The sequence below is a fragment of the Apodemus sylvaticus genome, chromosome 6 (assembly GCF_947179515.1).
Source record: "Apodemus sylvaticus chromosome 6, mApoSyl1.1, whole genome shotgun sequence".
Taxonomy (NCBI): Eukaryota; Metazoa; Chordata; class Mammalia; order Rodentia; family Muridae; genus Apodemus; species Apodemus sylvaticus.
In genome coordinates this window covers 90,718,619-90,735,793 of record NC_067477.1, presented here as the reverse complement: position 1 = coordinate 90,735,793, position 17,175 = coordinate 90,718,619, and the positions used below count along the sequence as shown (strand labels likewise).

Genomic DNA, 17,175 nt, shown 5'->3' with positions numbered 1-17,175 from the left:
TCTTGGAGTTATGTCCATTTCCCCTTTGCTTTTGGCTGGGGGAGGCATTTATCTGCGAAGAGACCGGATTCCAAGGCTCACCGAGAGAGGAGACAGGGTGAAGTGGATGGTAACTGGGAGGCGTACTCTCTAGAGATCCTACTCTGCCTTGAGGGATAGGGATGGAGGGGTGCAAAACAGCCGATTTCGTCCCCACTAAGCCTCCGGGATCCTTCTGGGACGCCGCACGGTGGGTGACTGGGACTCTGGGAGGAAGGGACTTGCAGCGAACAAAACTTTCAGTCCTCCAGCGGCGACTGGACGAAAGAACCTTTGCTTCTTCCCAGGATCGCGCCAGTCTCGGAGTTGCTGGCTGGACAGGGCTGCCGGGTGCAGCATCCTGGCGCGAGGCGATCCTGCCCGGCTGAACCCACAGCTCTCTTAGGCTCTGCTCTCAGCCTGCCCGACTCCGCGCTCTCCCGGGCCCCGCGCACTCGGTGTCTCTCTGGCGCCCCCAGCGGCTGCACGCAGCACAGCAGGGCAGGGCAGGGCCGAGCGCGCCCCGCCTCCCGCCTCCTCCGCCGCCCTCCTCCCCCTCTCAGAACACTCAATGTCGGAACGTTCCGAAGATGACGTCGGAGCGTTCTCGAATCCCGTGTCTCTCGGCTGCTGCTGCCGAAGGAACAGGGAAAAAGCAACAAGAAGGAACAGCAATGGCGACACTGCACCGCAAAGTGCCCAGTCCGGAGGCGTTTCTGGGCAAACCCTGGTCCTCCTGGATCGACGCCGCCAAATTACACTGCTCCGACAGTAAGAACCCCACCGCCTGTTCCTCCTTTTATTATCCTGTAACCTTACCATTCACCTAGAGCCACTGGGAAAAAGTGTGTGTGTGAGAGAGAGTGGCCCCCGGCGTCCTCCATGCTTCTCTCTCTCTCTCTCTAAATAAATACACACAGACACAGACCATCAGAGCACAGAGAGGCCCGGCTGCCAGCAAGGCTGTCTGTCTGTCTGTGCCTGGCTCTCCGGGGCAGGCAGCCCGCGGGGTGGGCTTTCGCAGCCCCACAGTGGTGTCTGTTTAAAAGGCGACTCTGTTGCTGCTTGCATAGTTTTTTTTTTTTTTCTTTCTTATTTTTGGGGGGCTACCTATCTGGGCCAGGTAGATGGAAACCCAGACTCAGGAGAAAATGTTGCATTGTCAAATTTTAGCAAGATTTTCAGATACAGTATTTAGATCGATCTGTTTGTCAATAAACACTCTCCCTCCCCCTTCACTTTGGCATCCCCCCCTTTTTTCCTCATTTTCTTTTTTCCTTTTCTTTTTCATCTGCAGATGTAGATTTAGAAGAGTCTGGAAAAGAGGGTGGCAAAAGCAGGGAGGTTATGAGGCTTAATAAAGAAGGTAAGTGGAGCTCTTGGCATGTTAGTGTTAGCTTGTGTGGCAGAGTCTTCACAGGCTTTGGAATATAATGTGAATTGTTCTGCTGGGTACAGAGTGACTAAGGCTTGTCAAAAATTGAGCACGCCCAGGTGACTACTGCTTCACTGTTAACTTCCTTCGAAGTATAAATACAACTGGGAGGGGGGCTTTCAGTGTGGGGGAGGCGGCGGAAGGCAGAAGTTTACTGCACTCCACTGGAGTCCACGTTGGTCTCTGCCATTCTCCTTGGAGCACCATTGGCTGATGGTGGTGGTGGGGTTTGAAATCACTGAGTGAGGCATGGGGCTCCCTTCACAAGCATTCCAGCCTCCCTTGTATGTAAATTCACAAGTTTTAATGAACCCCATGGTTGGTCATCCCAGCAGCTCCTTCTCCACGCTCACTGGAAACCATTCATGGCAAGCCTTGGCGGCCAGACACATTTTGTTGCCGGTCACAGACTGTAGGCAGTGACCAGGGTTGGGGGTGTCAATATGTGCAGCTCTTTAGCCTACACTCTGACACCCTCACCCTCAATCTGTGCTTCCCAACATGAAGATAGGATACCCGAAAGGGGAACACATGGAACAGACAATGATCTCAGATCTGGGCATGTGAATGAAGCCATAATGCCAGGCCTGGGCATCACCATGCACCTTTGGTTGTTGTAAATCAGTGATCCTTGTTTGCAAGCCCGCCATTGGTCACTCTGGCCTCTGGCTTCACAGGCAGCCACACTGGAGGCCACTTTTTGCTTAAAGGAAGGATGGGTTCATTTGAATGGTGATGCGCTATCTGGAGTCCTGTACGCAGAACTTGGCCAGAACTGGTGGTGGGAGGGAGATACAGGGGCTGAAGGAATTGATGGGAGGTGTCAAAAAAGTTCAGACGTAACTTGACTGTTGGAGCGTTTGCTCATGCGCGGCCAAGTGGAGAAAAGCCATTCGACTCTACAGCCTAGTCCACTGGTGAAAGGGGGTGTTGCCTGCAGAGGTGGATGAAACCTGCTTGGACTGGTGGGACTTGCGGACTGACACCTAAGATTGCTGGTTTTCAGTGCCACGTCATTTCCTGACCATCCAAGGATGATGATCACTTGTGCTTCAGGAAAGAACATGGACCCTCAAGGGCTGTTCTCCGGCACTGTGTTTCTGCTAATTAAGTACTTTGGGAACAAACCATTATTCTAAAGATGTTTGCCTTTAAATATCTTAGCGTGATCTTGATGTGTGTGTTTAGGATGCTCGGGGGAGTGGTGTCAAGTGGGCTTCTTACAAGTGGCAGCATATTTGTGCTAAATGTCATTGTGGTGTTGGTGATGGAAAGGGATCCCTGGTGGTTGGCTCTCTTCACAGGAAACTCTTGAGGTCTTGAACCTCTTAGAGAGCTAAGCTCTCAGACCCCCAGCACTGTATGCCAAAGTTGACTAAAGGCCGTGGTGTGCACAGGATTGGTGCGTGGCAGGCCAGGTTGATGGGGTGGGACCATAGCCCACAAAACTACTCTTCCTGCCGCCCCATCTACGTCGGACTACTCTTGTTCTCAGGGTCTCTCTGCTGCACGAGCAGTGAATTCTTCTAGGGGAGGATGAAAAGCTCTCCTCTCAGAAGTCGTAGACGCTACGTCTTGCTTTTTCTATCCTCTGTCCTGAAAAGGTACAAGGATTTGTACCTTCTAATTGACCACATTTGCATGAGGGACACCCTGCTGCTGTTCATTGCCCATGCAGTTGGCTTATATAGCCACGCATGGACTTAATCTCTTTGTTGTGGGCCTCCTGGAGTAGCCTTGGGTGACGATGAGAAATGAGAAGTTCCTGAGGTCTTCCTAGTGTAGGAATGGAACTTTTCTTTGTAGAGAAGATGTGTGTAGCAAGTGCATGTCCCTTGGTAAGAACTTAAGGGTTGGGCTGAGGCTCTGTGTCAGAGTGTGGTCACATTGGGTCTCCTTGTTAGAGTAATCAGGCGAGACGCCTTAGGGTGGGCAGATATTTGTGGAGGATTATTGCAGGACACCAAGTGGCCCTTGTGGGACTCTGTGCATCTGTGTTTATGAACATACATGCCTGGCCATGGTGCTGTTGGCTAGAAGCAGGTCTTGAGAAGAAATATGGTTATCAAAGAATAAAAGTTTAGGGTTGTAATTGAGAAATGGCAGGGCATACTGTTGCGGTGCCAAGAATATAACATAAAAACTACCACTGTAAGCTTTTCTGAGCATGTAACCCAGTGGTGTTAAGTGTATTTACAGTGTCTTACAACCGTCACTAATCTTCATTTCCCGGCCTGTTTACCATCTCCGCAGAAACTCATACATACAATGCACCATCCTATGTACAATGAATGAACCATCCTATGTACAGTGATTTCCCATATCCTCCCGCCCCTTAGTCCTGGCATCTTCCATTCCCTTTCTGTCTCTGGGAAGGTTCCTGTTCTAGATTCTTCACGGAAACTGACTCACACGATATTTGCCCTCGTGGGTTGAGCTTGTTTCTCTTAGCAGAGTGTTTTCAGGGTTCATCCATGTTACATCACGTATCAGTTCATGACTTTTCACGGTAAAGTCATGCTCCTTTTGGCACATACTACTCATCCAGGGAGTATGTGGGTCGTTTCTGCCTTTTGACTATTGTGAATAATGCTTTTTTTGGGCACCAATGTGGTGTGATCGTTTTTTTTTTAGACCGGAAGTTAGGCTGGAAATATGAAATTGGAATCATTCTGCCTCCCGAGCTTTCTCACCTATACTGGGGCAGATGCTGCAGGCACTGCCAGACGTTTTGAGCAACCTGGTAGTTGACTTATCCATCCCTTCTGCACCCCTTGCCCCACTCACCTTCCTTTGCTTTGTGACCTGTGCTAAGGAGGGGCTGTTAGCTGGATGCTGTGAAGTCTCCATAAGGAATCTTCTCATCAGCTTTCTTATTCCCTCTAAAATTATGCGTGGAGAGAATTCAACAAAGGCATTTGAGTTGCAAACTGTTGCTAGTTCCTTTTTGGCCTGGGCTTTTGAGGGTTGCCTTAGGGCTGCTTCACCAAAAGGCGAACTAGTGGGACCTGGAAACCAGCTCAAGCTTAGGGCCAGGGGAGAGACTTCTCACTTCTCTGGGTTGATTCTACAGATGGTAAAGCAAGGGGTTTGGGACTGACTGCCCTCCATAGCGCTTTGAGAGCTCTGTACCCAGGCTTCCCTAATGAATGTCCTAGCATTTAAAATTCCACCGTGCCAAACAACCTGCCTCTAAAGAAACTTAAAAACAAAACACAACGAAACAAAAACTCCTAGCATTTAAAACAAGCATTTAAAACACCTCAAATAACTTCAGAAATATTGAGAATAACAGGGTACATTTTCTCAGTTTTTTTTAAAAGTTTAACTCAATGCTGATATAAACAAAACAAACAAAGTAAAGCAAGCCAATAAAAAACAAAAAAAAAAACAAAAAAAACCAAAAACGACTGTGTAATCTGCTTACTAGAAACAGTTGTGAATATTTTGGGGCCTTCAGGACCTGAGTCCAGACTACAGCAGAAGAAAAGGACTGAGCTGAATGTTACCGCAAATGTGTTCTCCCCTTATAAAAACAATATGGCCTCAGTTTGGTCTGAAAAGCCATAGCTTTCCTCAGAGGAGGTTCTAAGGAACCCTGTTGGCCCAGTCTTCATGAGAACTGTGCTAGCTGACAAAAAATTTCAAGAAAGGCCATTTTTTCTAAGCTAACCCTGTGTATCACACTATTTTACCCAGCCTGGTAGGTGTGGCCTGAAGGCTTCTCCCTAGTGAAAGTCTCACTCAGTTGGGTAAGATGTTTTCATTACTAAGGGTCTCAACTAAACTTTAAATGAAACAAAACTAACTTGTAGACAAAGAATGGGGTCCAGGTGGCTCAGAAGTGCCCTTAACTATGAAACATGTTATCAGGGCCACCAGGAAGCAAGACAGAGATAAGAGGAGAGCTCAGTGTATCGCAAAAGCTGACTGCATGCCTGCTTTTATTCTTTTATTATTACAAATATTACCATCATTTATTACTGAAACTAGTTCCGCAAAACTAGGTATTAGTTTAATTACCATGAATTTTTAAGTCATTTGTGGTTAAATAAAAAAAGGCATATTGTATGAAAACTTCAATTTTAGAGCAAAGCATGTTATAATTTTATAGAGCATAATGATTAAAAACAATTTCTTTGGACATTAGGATAGAGTATTTCATACACCAGTTAAGAAGTGGGTTTTGTCAAAGGCTAGAGAAAAATACTTAGGCAGTTCATGGCTTCCGAGCATGAAGAGGTTTTTCTTTTTCTTTCTTTCTTCTTCTTCTTTTTTTATTTCCCTTTCTGATGGCTTTGGAGGTCTACAAAAATACCTTTCAAATGATAAGTTGTTTCATTTTATCATGGAGAAAAATATGTTCTCCAAGGATGTTTTCCGGGGCCTTTTGGACTTGGGCAGTAGGCTGTGGCTCCCAGCATTTTGTTTGGAGAGGGTAAACGTGAAATGCAGCCAGTCTCAGAGAGAGCTGGAACAGAGAAAGCTTGCTGTGGAAGGCCCAAGTGCTCTGGGGACACGAACAAGCCGGGAACACGGGAGTGGGCTCTGCCTGGGCTCAGAGGTCTGGGCTGAAAAGCACCAGCTTAGAGAGGAACATGGCAGCTGACCTGGGAAGATGATGTATTCTTATGATCCAAGGGAGGGAAGCCAGAGACAAGCCTTGGAGATTTATGGGAAACTATCTGCTGCTTCTTTATCATTATGTTATCTATGCTAAAAGGAGATGGGAAGGCCTTACTCTGCAGATTATACAGATAAACCTTATTTTCACTGTTAATTCTAACTTCGTTCTCTGCTATACCTGCCCTGCCCTCTTTTGCTGGAAGCAGCAAGATGTGTTCATGTTGGCCTTTCGTTGGCATCTCCGTTGCCCTGGGCTTGGGAGGGAGGCCTGGAGAGCTGCTAAGGTGCTAGAGGTTAAAGTAGAAAAGAAGTGATGTGTGGGGAAAAAGGTTTCCCAGCTGACAGGCAGAGAGTGGATGATTTGAGAAAGGGCCCTTGGAGACCATCCGCTCCACTTGGGGAAATAGGACGTTTTCGAAATGTCTCTTTATACTAACAAGGATTTCCATGTACCCAGATCCTAGGTAGAAAGCCAGAAGAAATGTGCCTTTCCTTCCTTCCAGAACAGGAAGTTAGACCAAATCCACAGGCTTGGAAACTATATACAACAATTCCTTAAAGGCTTGAGTTGGATCGGGCCTTCGTCTCTAAAAGAATAATGCATTGTTGTTGTTGTTTATTTGTTAGTTCTAAAGGCATAAACCTTAAATTCATCTAAAAGCTGCTTCAAAATAATCTCCGAGTCACAAAATATAAGAGTCTTACATACTTTACTGGAACTTCGCTTCCCTCACTCATTTGTTTTGGTATCTTTCCAAAGATAGCCTGGGTGCATTTTAGTAGATACATACATACTTTCATATCCTCTCTGACTGGGAGATCATGCTCTTAACTACGATCTAGCAACTTGCTATTTCTCTCTGTCTTGGAGGACTGAGTGGCAGTTAGCATAAGGAAGGGTGTTAAGTGTAGTATAAGGCCTTGGTCTCTGGTGGTACCTGTGAATAGGAAGGTACTGGACGTTTTCAGCTTCCTTCATACACAGGAATTCACTCCTTGTTGTGGCTGCTCTGGGCTGACACTGGGACACAGGAATGATAGACACAATGTCTCTTCCCCGAGAGCTCTTCTTCCTGGCCACACAACTACAGACATCACAAAAAGCCACAGTGATTGTGACGGGTGTCCTGACAGAGAAAGCTGGAGAGCTTTTGGAGAACATGAGAAGGAGGGTCAGATTTAGGTTAGGCCCTCTCAGAAGAAATTTAACTTTGGCTAAAACCCAAAGGGATGAAGGGAATGTTCTCGCTGTGTGTAGCTGGGCAAGGTGGAGGTGGAGGAAAACAGTCTACGTGAAGGCCAGAGTGCACGTAACTATGGATTGTTCTGGAAATTAAATGGTTTTATTGCTGGAGTGAAGCCAGCAGAACAGAGAGGAACACCCATTTTCCCACCAGCAACACTGCTGACATTTTAAGTCAGGTACCTCTTTGCGACAGGGACCATCTTGTGCATTATAAGATGTATAGCAGTGCCCTTTGACCTTTGGCTTCCAGTAGTGGCCCTTCCCACCTCCGAATGGAGACAGCCAGAATGTCTCTACATGGCCCCCAGAGAGGCAGAGATGGGATTCACTGGAATTTGAGTGAAGCTGGAGAGATAAAAACACAGGAAACTAGTGAGAAATGAATGCAGAGATATTTTGCTACGATGTCCAGTCCTGGGCCTACAGCCCATATATGAGTCGACCTTACCAACTGCCCAACAGGTCAAATGGACTGTGGCTCTTGGCAGTGCAGTAGCTAAGTTGTAGAGTCTTAGAGAGAGGGCTCGGTGGCTCCATCTCTAGTCGGCAGCGAGGACAGTGGGGTGCAGTTCCTGTTCTGACTGGCCCAGCCCTGCCTCACTAAGGCGAGAGAAGGATTCTGATCATGATGGCATTTATTACTCAGTGGCCCCTGATGTCAGACGCACCCTGGCAGAGCATTCAGATTTCAGTTTATGTTGAAAGCCAGGCTGGAGATGCAACTGGCGCTCTCTGCAGCTTGATTACCCGTGGGATACGCCAGAAATGGGGATAAGCACGAAGAGACTGGAGCAGCTGGCTTCAAGATCTCCACGCTAAAGACTGGGAAGTGTGGAGGGCAAGGCCAGGCCCGGCTCCTGGAGGCGTCTGACGTGTATGTCCCAGGCTTTGCAGTGTCATCGAGGACTGTACGGCCATGTTGACCCCTTTCTGTTACCAGCTGGCGGGAGCCTGGTGTCTCTGCTGCACAGCTGATGGGAGAAAGGTAGACAGGCTAGTTTCTCTGTGCTTCTCTGTGGCTTATGGTCCTATTCTCTGGGTAGGCTTTCATTTATGGCTTCATCCCTGACATCCTCTTGAGTGCACATCCATTGGCAGCAGCCAACTTTAAGACCTGGTCCTATGCCGGGTGATGGTGGTGGCGCACACAGTGCACGCCTTTAATTCCAGCACTTGGGAGGCAGAGGTAGGCAGATTTCTGAGTTCGAGGCCAGCCTGGTCTACAGAGTGAGTTCCAGGACAGCCAGGGCTATAATAAGAAACCCTGTCTCGAAAAAGCAAAATTTAAAAAAAAAAAAAATTAAGACCTGGTCCTAATCAAATGCTTTTCATCTGACGACCCCCCAACCCTGCTTCAAACAGTCTAGTGTTCACATCTGGGCAAAGTTACTATCATTCAGGAAGTCAAATGTGGCCGTCATAGAAGCTACATAGAAACAGAGAGTGTTAGCCTGTGGCTTGGATCTCTGCTGAATATTACAGAAATTGAATGGTAAGAGCAGACTTCTGTGTGTCTCTTTTAGTTCAGTCTAGTGCCCTGCAATGACAGGCTCCCCGCTGTGTCCTTTGGCAGGGCTCAGACTGGCTACCTCTGCCCAAATGGACCTTGCTTTGAACCCTAAGACATTGGAACTGATAGTGAGAACTTGGGAAGGCCCTTCTGGCGAGTGGGCCTACCTTGAGGCTTAGGATCCTATGAAGCTGAGGGCTGAGCCTGGCTTACTCGGTTCCTGCAAAGAAAACTGGAATTCCCCTGTGGAGAGAGCGGTTTGTTCTGTGTAGATAACTTATCCTCGCGTATTTTTGTTGTTGTTGTTTATTTATTTGTTTGTTTGTTTTTTACAATTCCATCTTCCAATATTAAGGGGTGTGTGCTAAATGTACAGAAGGAAACTAAATGCTCAGCAGGGCAGAACGAACCGGTACCGGGTCGCCATAATCTGGAAGATACAAGTGAGTCAAGATGGACTCTTTGAACACACACGTGGTTATGCTGATATCGTACTGACTTCTGCAGAGCAGATTCTGAGTTTGTGGACACTGATGGTAAATGACACCCTCAGCAGGGAACAATGTGACCTGCCCCACTACCCCAATAGGTCATGGAGTCCTGGACATGGCAAACGGGTGATAGTGTTGTAGTGGTAGATGGTAGGTGGTTGGGATGCATTTCCTTACCAAGGAGGTGTTCAGTTCTTTTAAAAAGTATGTTGATCAAGATTGGAGACATAGTTCAGTGGCACAGCATCGGCTAGCATGCCCAAGGCCCAGGTTTCACTTCCCAGTCCCTGCCCCCTACCCCACCCCACCCCCCTCACCCCACCCCCCTGGCCTTCAAATGTATTGACCTCAAAAGGGCGGATCCTGCCAGTGTTCACGTCTGTGAGGTTCCTAGAAGAGTGATGTTTGTGTAGACAGAACAGAATGGCACATCATGGCGGCTGAGGCTGGAAATGTGACGTTTGGATTTAGCGTGTCAAAAGTTCCAGGTATAGGGGCTAAAACAAGAGAGGGCGTGGTGAAGGTCCCGTGGAAGTAAGAATGTATTTAACGCCACCAAACTGTGTACTTAAAAATAGCTACAGTGGTTACTGCTATGCTGTGTATATTTCACTACACACAGAGAGTTCATTGGCATGGCAGCCTTGGGAGTTTCATGCAGCATTATTTAAATTTTGACTCAGCCATTTCCCAGCTGTGTGTTAATTTCAGATTTAATTTCCTCATTTTCAGAACGGAATAATAGTTCCTCTCAGAGTTGCTGTAAAAATAAATGAGATACTATCTGGCATCCTATAGGTACTCAGGAACGTGAGCTGTGGTTATGGTTGTATCATTTTTACCACATACTCAGGTCCTCTTCTTTGTCTTATCTGAGCTGCCATTTCTGGGGAACAGATTGCATCAAGATTGTTTCAGGAATGGGTCAGGACACCTAATGTGTACCAGACACTGGGCCAGATGTGTGTGTTGTCATTGGTTCCTCCTGATCATCCTGTGAGACAAATCCTGTTCTTAGCTGAATTTTAGAAACTGGGGGGAGGGGTGGTGGTGGTGGTGTTGAGGCTCAGAGGTGTTGAGTCATTTACCCAAATGGTTCAGCTGAGAGATGGGGGAGCTGGGATTTGAACATGAGTCCAGCTGATTCCAGAATCTGTACTTTAATCAGGGCTGTAATGTCTCTCATTCTTGGGACAGTGCGGGACTGAGGCAAGGCAGAAGGTATCTATACTTAAGACACACACTAAGAGGTGCTCATGGGGCTTCTGCAGGCATAGAGCAAGGACCTTCTTAAGTGTTGTGTCTGGACGCCCGGCTTACCTCATCTAGCCCAGCCCTGTCAGGGCATTGTATCCTTGCAGCAGGATGGTGCAGAGAGACAAGCCGTCCGGTCCGTCCCCCTTGGCTCTGTAAGACCCACAGCTTCCCATCAGTCATGGGCTTTCTCATCCCAAGGCCCCAGCTTTGGGCCTGTGTGGTCAGAGCACTGGCCCCAGGGAGGCCCAGGAGCTGATGCAAACTGTTCCTTTTTAGAAGAAGGTGTTAGCAAAGATGGTTGCCAGGCAACTCCAGGGCCATCTATCTACAGCGATGATGCCCCCCCCCCCCCCTTGAACATCTTCTAGGCTGCTGTTCAGTTGCTCCTGGCTGTTGGGATTGTTAGTATTTTTCACAGGGTGTGCTCCTTTGGATAGCTTGCAGATAGCTTTTCAATACCTGCCACATTCAGGGTGTCCTTTTGATGGTGAGATGCCTGCTAAGTGGGTGTGAAAGTCCTTTGCCTCCTGCGGCCCCAGCGTGCTGCCCTAACTGTTACTGGCTCTGAGGGGCAGCAATAAAGAAGATTTGGGGGCTGGAGTCGCTGAGAAAGACCCAGAATGCACCTCCCTCAGGAGCCCAGGGTGAGGTGGCTATGTTCAGCTCTGTCAGTCTGGATTTCAGCTGCCGTTCACTAGCAAGGCCACTTGAGCACTGTGTATGCGATGCGCTTACTGGCCCCAGAGATGCTGCTCCCTGCTTCTCCCCACCCCCACCTCATCTGAGACCAAAGCATGGCTATCATGTGATTTCTTCCTCAGTACCGTTGCCATTCCTGTGGTCACCTCCTCTGTGTGCGATTTTAGGCACCTTGGCCTGCTGACTGATGGTCTGATTCCTTTTTAGTTTTCATTTCCCTGGTAAATGTCAGGGCACCTTTTACCATCTCATGCCCAGACTAGGAGGAAGAAAGAGAGTCACTGGAAAGTGCCACTGGCTACCTTGGGGTAAAGAAAGCCCTATGTGGCTGTCGGTGAACAAGAGCCCTGTTGACCTTGTCCCCAGCCTCCATCCCATCCCCCCAAAGCGTCTCATATCCTGTTCTGTTCTTCCTTACCATTCTCTGCAGAAGCACAACAAGACCCAAACAGGACATGTGTTCAGGTGAACGCTCCCACTTCCCGTGGCTGACACAAAAGGCTGAGTGGGAAAGACAGGCCCAGAATATAACAATCAGGTCTGAACAGATGATGGGTCTCCCTGGTCTCCAAATGGAGTTACTGGGAGCTTCTGTCAAATCTGTGGCTTATGATCCGAGTGCATCCCAGGCTAGCCATGACTACAGCTCAACACAGTTGTAGGTGGCAGTGTCAGGACACGGTGTCAAAAGGTTGAATATTCCTGCCTTAAACAGAAGAGAGACTGGGGGCTGTGAGAAGACCGTGTTTTATAACATGCGTGTCTTTGCCTGCTCGTCCAGTGGCTTCTTGCTGTCTGTGGGCCCAGCCGCTGCTTGTCGTTTCCTTATGGACACTACTGTGTCTGTTTCCAACCCCAGCTCCTCTGCAGGGTGCTCGTTCTCTGTCCCGGAGAGCTGCATCCCTAGCCCCTCTCAGGTGTTTCTGTGGACCCCCGCACTCTCTTCACTTAAAAGTTAGGACAGGTGTGTGTTCTCTCTGACCTGCCACTTTTAGAAAAACCTCCTGCCTGGTATGTGCCTCTTATTCTGAGAGCGGTTCTGGCTTCCACTTTCCCAGTCTCCATTCTGGACTAGCCTGTCCTCCATAGCCCAGACTGTTATACTCACTTAGCAGTCAGTATTTCTGTCTCCCCCTTCTCTGCATACCACTTCAAAATTAATCTCCCCCAAATTTCCATTTATCCGGTGTTCAATAAATGAACGCTTTCGCTTACTTCCCGTGGCTCTCCAGGTCCTGCCTCAGGCCCCACCTAGCCCAGCAGGCGAAGTGCACCTCATAGGAGTCCAGGGCCAGCCGTACTCCTTCCTCCTCGGCCTCTGCTTCCCTAGTCCCTTCCCTTGTGCCCATACCCACCTCTCGTCTCAGGACCAGCCTGAGCCTGGAAATACCTTCCCATCATCTTGGGCTGTATGGCTCATAGGTTCTGCTGGGCGCTGTGCTGCAGGCTGAACCCACAATGCACTGGGGCCCTCAACTCTTCCATGGCAAATGCCTTCCCCATGGAATCATCTTATAGCACCAGGAAGTTCCTCTTTTAGCATTCAGAGGTAACCCCCAGCCTACATCTTCCGATTCAATGTCCCACAAAGAAAGGTGGTATGCCATCAGTCACCTGTGTACACACCATGTAGATCAAAACAGTAGCCGGCATTGTGCCTTGTTTCATTGTAAATGTATATATAAAATGTATAACTTATACATGTATGTACACATACATATTTATATATACATATGTATACATATATATGTAACATTTTAAAATAAGTTGCAGGCCTAAAGACACTTCACCTCTGTTTGTTACTCTGCCACATCCTGACTGTGTTATCTTGAGCTAACACATCCGAGTTTTTAGAGCGTCATCTTATAAAAAATATGCTATGCATTGCAGAGATGGGTTTCCTTCTGTGGTGAGCGCCATGTTGTGGGGACTGTTCCTGTCCGTTTCACAGCAGGGAATTTCTCAGAACCCCCTTAGCATCCATCATTGGTGGCTGCCTGGATCCGTCATTTTTTCACAGGGAACAGGATGGCCGCTTACAGATTCCATGTCTCTGACCTACTTTTTCTGGCCAGCGTGAAGAAGGCACCACTCTTTTAGATTCCTCTTAAAAGCTGGAGTGGGGGGCATTCCCTTTAATTATCAGCTTTCAGACATTGGGTTTGAACATCACAATTCTTAAGTTGGTGGAGAGGGCAAGGCTGAGGATTGGCGTGCTGGCGTTTCAAGATGTGTGTGTTGTGAAAATACAGTCATCCTGGAGGCTCAGAGACAGGGCACGCTCCAGGAGGAACAGTGCTTGGGGTTAGTAGAGCCCAAGTTTTAAAACATTGAGAAGCTTTATTCCACGCACTCAGGGGACCCTCTACTTTAATTTGGGGAAGGAAGGAGATTTTACATTTAAAATAATCTGGTTCTCACCTTCCGGTTGGAGAATTTAGGCTCAGTTAGGTGAACCACTGAGGCAAATTGCAGGCTCAGGCGAATGGAGCGCATGTGTGTTAGGAAGCCAGGGTGCTTCCATATCACTGGTTCATCAGGAAACCGCTGAGCACCCAGGAAGTGGGTGACGCGGGGCTGGGCCCTTTGTGGGGTACCACAGGAAACAGCCCCAGCTGCTGCCCTCTAGGAACTCACCTTGCAGCTCACTGGGGTCCCTGATACTTCACAGAGGATGGGGTAGGGCTCAAGATCCCAGTGATAAGAAAAGGAAAAGACTTCAGTTTGTGGTCAGCAAGACCTCTGACATAAGGGCAGGGCTGCTTGGCCTTGCTGCGAGGAGCACAGTAAAGGGTGTGTTGTAGAAGCCACCTTCTAGTAGGGAGAGGAGGGAGGGGAGGAAGGACACTTTAGCAGAAATGGCTGGAATGTGCAGAGTGGTGCTCCAGGGAAGAGTTACAAAGGTCTTTGGAGAGCTGGGAGTTCCTTAGGAAACTGCTGTTGGGAAAAAAAAAAAGTCTTGGTGAAATTCATCAGGACCAAGTGGAAACCACAGCTTCATACGTGGGATGGGCCACTGCAGACTTGCATGGGCGTCACAAAGACGCAGCCTCCCACGGTTCAGTAAAAATTATTCACATCTTGCTTTTTCTATTTGGGATCCTAGGGGCAGATCTCTCTCTCTCTCTCTCTCTCTCTCTCTCTCTCTCTCTCTCTCTCTCTCTCTCTCTCTCTCTCTCTCTCTCTCTCTCTCTCTCTCTCTCTCTTTTCCTCCCCCCTCTCTTACACACACACACACACACACACACAGACACACACACTTTAAGGTTTTTACAATTAGTCCATTGCTACAAGTGTTATTGTAACAAATGTTTAGCAACCTATTCTAACAAGTTGCTAATTGCAAATTTTACTGATGAAATGATGCAGAATATACAATTTATCAATAATAAAATATCTTAAAATTTTATCCCATCCAGTGGTTTGTTTCTGAATTCTCTTGCCTGCATGTCAAGCTCTCTGTGTAGAATCCAAGCCAAGGTTAGTTGCTGTCCTGAAGTCCTCAGTACAAGTACAGCGTGAACAACTTAAGGGCAGTTGTCAGCAACACAGGCCCCCTGGCACCATCACACCGGAAGCTGTCTTTATACATTGAATTTATTATAGATCTTTGGATATAGGTAATAGTTAGGCTGCTTGCTTAGGATGTAGAGAGTCCTAGGTTGAGTCACCGGCAAAGATTAAAAAAAACAGGCATGGTGGCAAATACCTGAAATTCTAGCACTTGGAGGCAGAGGCAGAGGCAGGAGGCAGGAGACTCATAAGTTCAAGGCTAGCCTGGGATACATATCAAGTTTGAGGCCAGCCTGGGCTGCTATATAAAGTTGTGTCAAGAGAGGGGGAGGGGTTACTGGAGTAGAGCCCCCGCTTGTTCATTTAAGTACCTCTGGGATTGCTTTCTCGCCACTATGGCTGAGTTAAAGAAGACAAGGATCCTGTGGCCCCAAAGCCTAAAAAATTTAAATAACACTCCCTGTTTCTAGAAAGTTACTAACCCCTGCTCAACACATTCGTAGCAGCACAGTATACCCAGATAATTAAGTTATACATTGTGATTTTTTTAATATATCAAATTGTAAGCTTATATCATATAACCTTTAATTACTTAATGTACTACTGCAGTGCGCAGAGATTCTGCAGCCAAAACAAATGAAGCTGTCACTATTAGGCAGCTGACAGTACCAGATTGGAGGGGCAGCCACAATAAAAAAGATTTTCATTACTTTAAATTGTGGTCTCATTGTCCATAGAAATCAGAAGAAAGCAATTTTGAGGTTAGTTTTCATATGATTCTTTTTCCCTCTTAGGGTCTGGGGTTTGTTTTGTTTTTCTTTCTTTTTCTTTTTTCCAAAGGAGTTTTCCCCAGAACTAATTTAAAAGCTCAATACAGCATGCTTTTCTTACCAAATTTTGTGAGCATCTGTCTCGAGCCCATTTAGCCCCTGACAGCCGCCCAGCCTCTCTCAGAATTCCCACAGATGTTCTGCGTCCAGAGAAAGGCCCACTTCCTGGTGCTGGCTCAGAGCTGGAGGAGAGGTGGGCCCACCAGTTGCGTTTCGCTGGGGTTTTCCTTGCCGCCATTTCCTGCCGGTTGCCTCTGAATGGATTGCAGATGGTCAGAAAAAGACTTCTTGGCACGGGGAGAGAGGACCAGTCTCCAGTGCTTTGTGGGAGAGGATTTATAACAGGATGGCAGTTTATGCCTACTGAGAACGGGCCTGGCTGCCGCAGGCCTGTGGGAGAATCTGGCTGCCTGTGGGCAGAAGGTGGAGGGAGGAAGGCCGTGGTGACATGTCAGGGGCACCCTTCCTCAGTGACCCCAGCCTTCTAACAGTTCAGAAGATAAGCCTGGGGGATGGTGTCCCGAGGAAAGGTTTTGGTGTAGAAAGTCAACTGTTTTTTTTTTCCCCCACAGAGAGGTTTAGATAGTGTTGCAATTTCTCCTTGTCTTACTTTCTCTCTCCTTAGCCACCGTGTGTCATAGAATGCACTTACCTCTTAAACTTAAAAACATACATAGCAGAACGTTCAGTTAGTATTTTAACCATTTTAAAGCATATGGTTCCATGACACCAAATGTGAACACAGAGTTATATGATCCTGACCTCCGTCCATACATTTCTAGAACTCACTCCTGCCCAGTTTGAAACAGAAACTCCGCGTCCATTAACTAACAATGGCCCCTGCCTCCCTCCTCCCAGAACTATTTTGTGTCTGAGAGTTGGCCTGTTCCAGGCCCCTCATGGAAAGGGAATCAATCATTTGACATCCATCTCTGAGACCTGCTTGTTTCACCCATGCTGAGGAGAAGGTTGGCACTTTCTTCCTTTTTATTTTTTAATAATTCATTTTTACTTTATGTGCATGTGCATTGGTGTTTGAGGGTGTCAGATTCCCCTGGGACTGGGAGGTTCTACCATGTGGGTGCGAGCCACCACATGGGTGCTGGGAATCGAACTCAGGACCTCTGGAAGAGCAGCCAGTGCTTTTAACACTGAGCCGTCTCTCCAGCCGGCTTTCTTCCTGTTTAAGGTTGAAGTTGGTTCTGTCGGGTGTGTACACCGCGTTTGTCTTAAGGAAGTTTGAGTTTGCATTCCACTTCCTTTGGCCACTGTGCATGATGCTGCTTCGTGCCCACGCTGAAGGCTGAAGAAAACTGGTTGGGGTCACTGTAGGCTGTGTCAGGCAGTCCAGAGCTCAGGAACTGCCCTCCTTGGTCTAAAGCTGACAGAGGCAGAGGGTAGGCCCCTGGAACGGCTGTGTGGAGGCAGGCCGGCTCCGGGTGCAGATAAGGCTTCCCCCCGCCAGTCTGTGCAGCCCTTCCTTGGGTGATGCTGGACCGACCAGAGGGGCCGCCATCTTCCGATGCACGCAGAAGGGTTTTATTGTCCTG

At 47.8% G+C, this 17,175-nt stretch overlaps 1 protein-coding gene across 9 annotated transcripts in view; it reads left to right on the top strand.

The window, feature by feature from the left end:
- Positions 1 to 573: 573 nt before the first annotated feature.
- Atxn7l1 (ataxin 7 like 1) overlaps positions 574 to 17,175 on the top strand; it is a 228,677-nt gene continuing 212,075 nt past the window's right edge. For 8 of the 9 annotated variants that reach the window (XM_052185972.1, XM_052185967.1, XM_052185966.1 and 5 more), the window contains exons 1-2: positions 574 to 789; positions 1,316 to 1,384. In XM_052185972.1, the coding sequence (XP_052041932.1) occupies positions 609 to 789; positions 1,316 to 1,384 (250 nt within the window). In that variant the 5' untranslated portion in view covers positions 574 to 608. The remainder of the gene's footprint in view (positions 790 to 1,315; positions 1,385 to 17,175) is intronic. The other variant, XM_052185963.1, reaches the window with a different exon arrangement.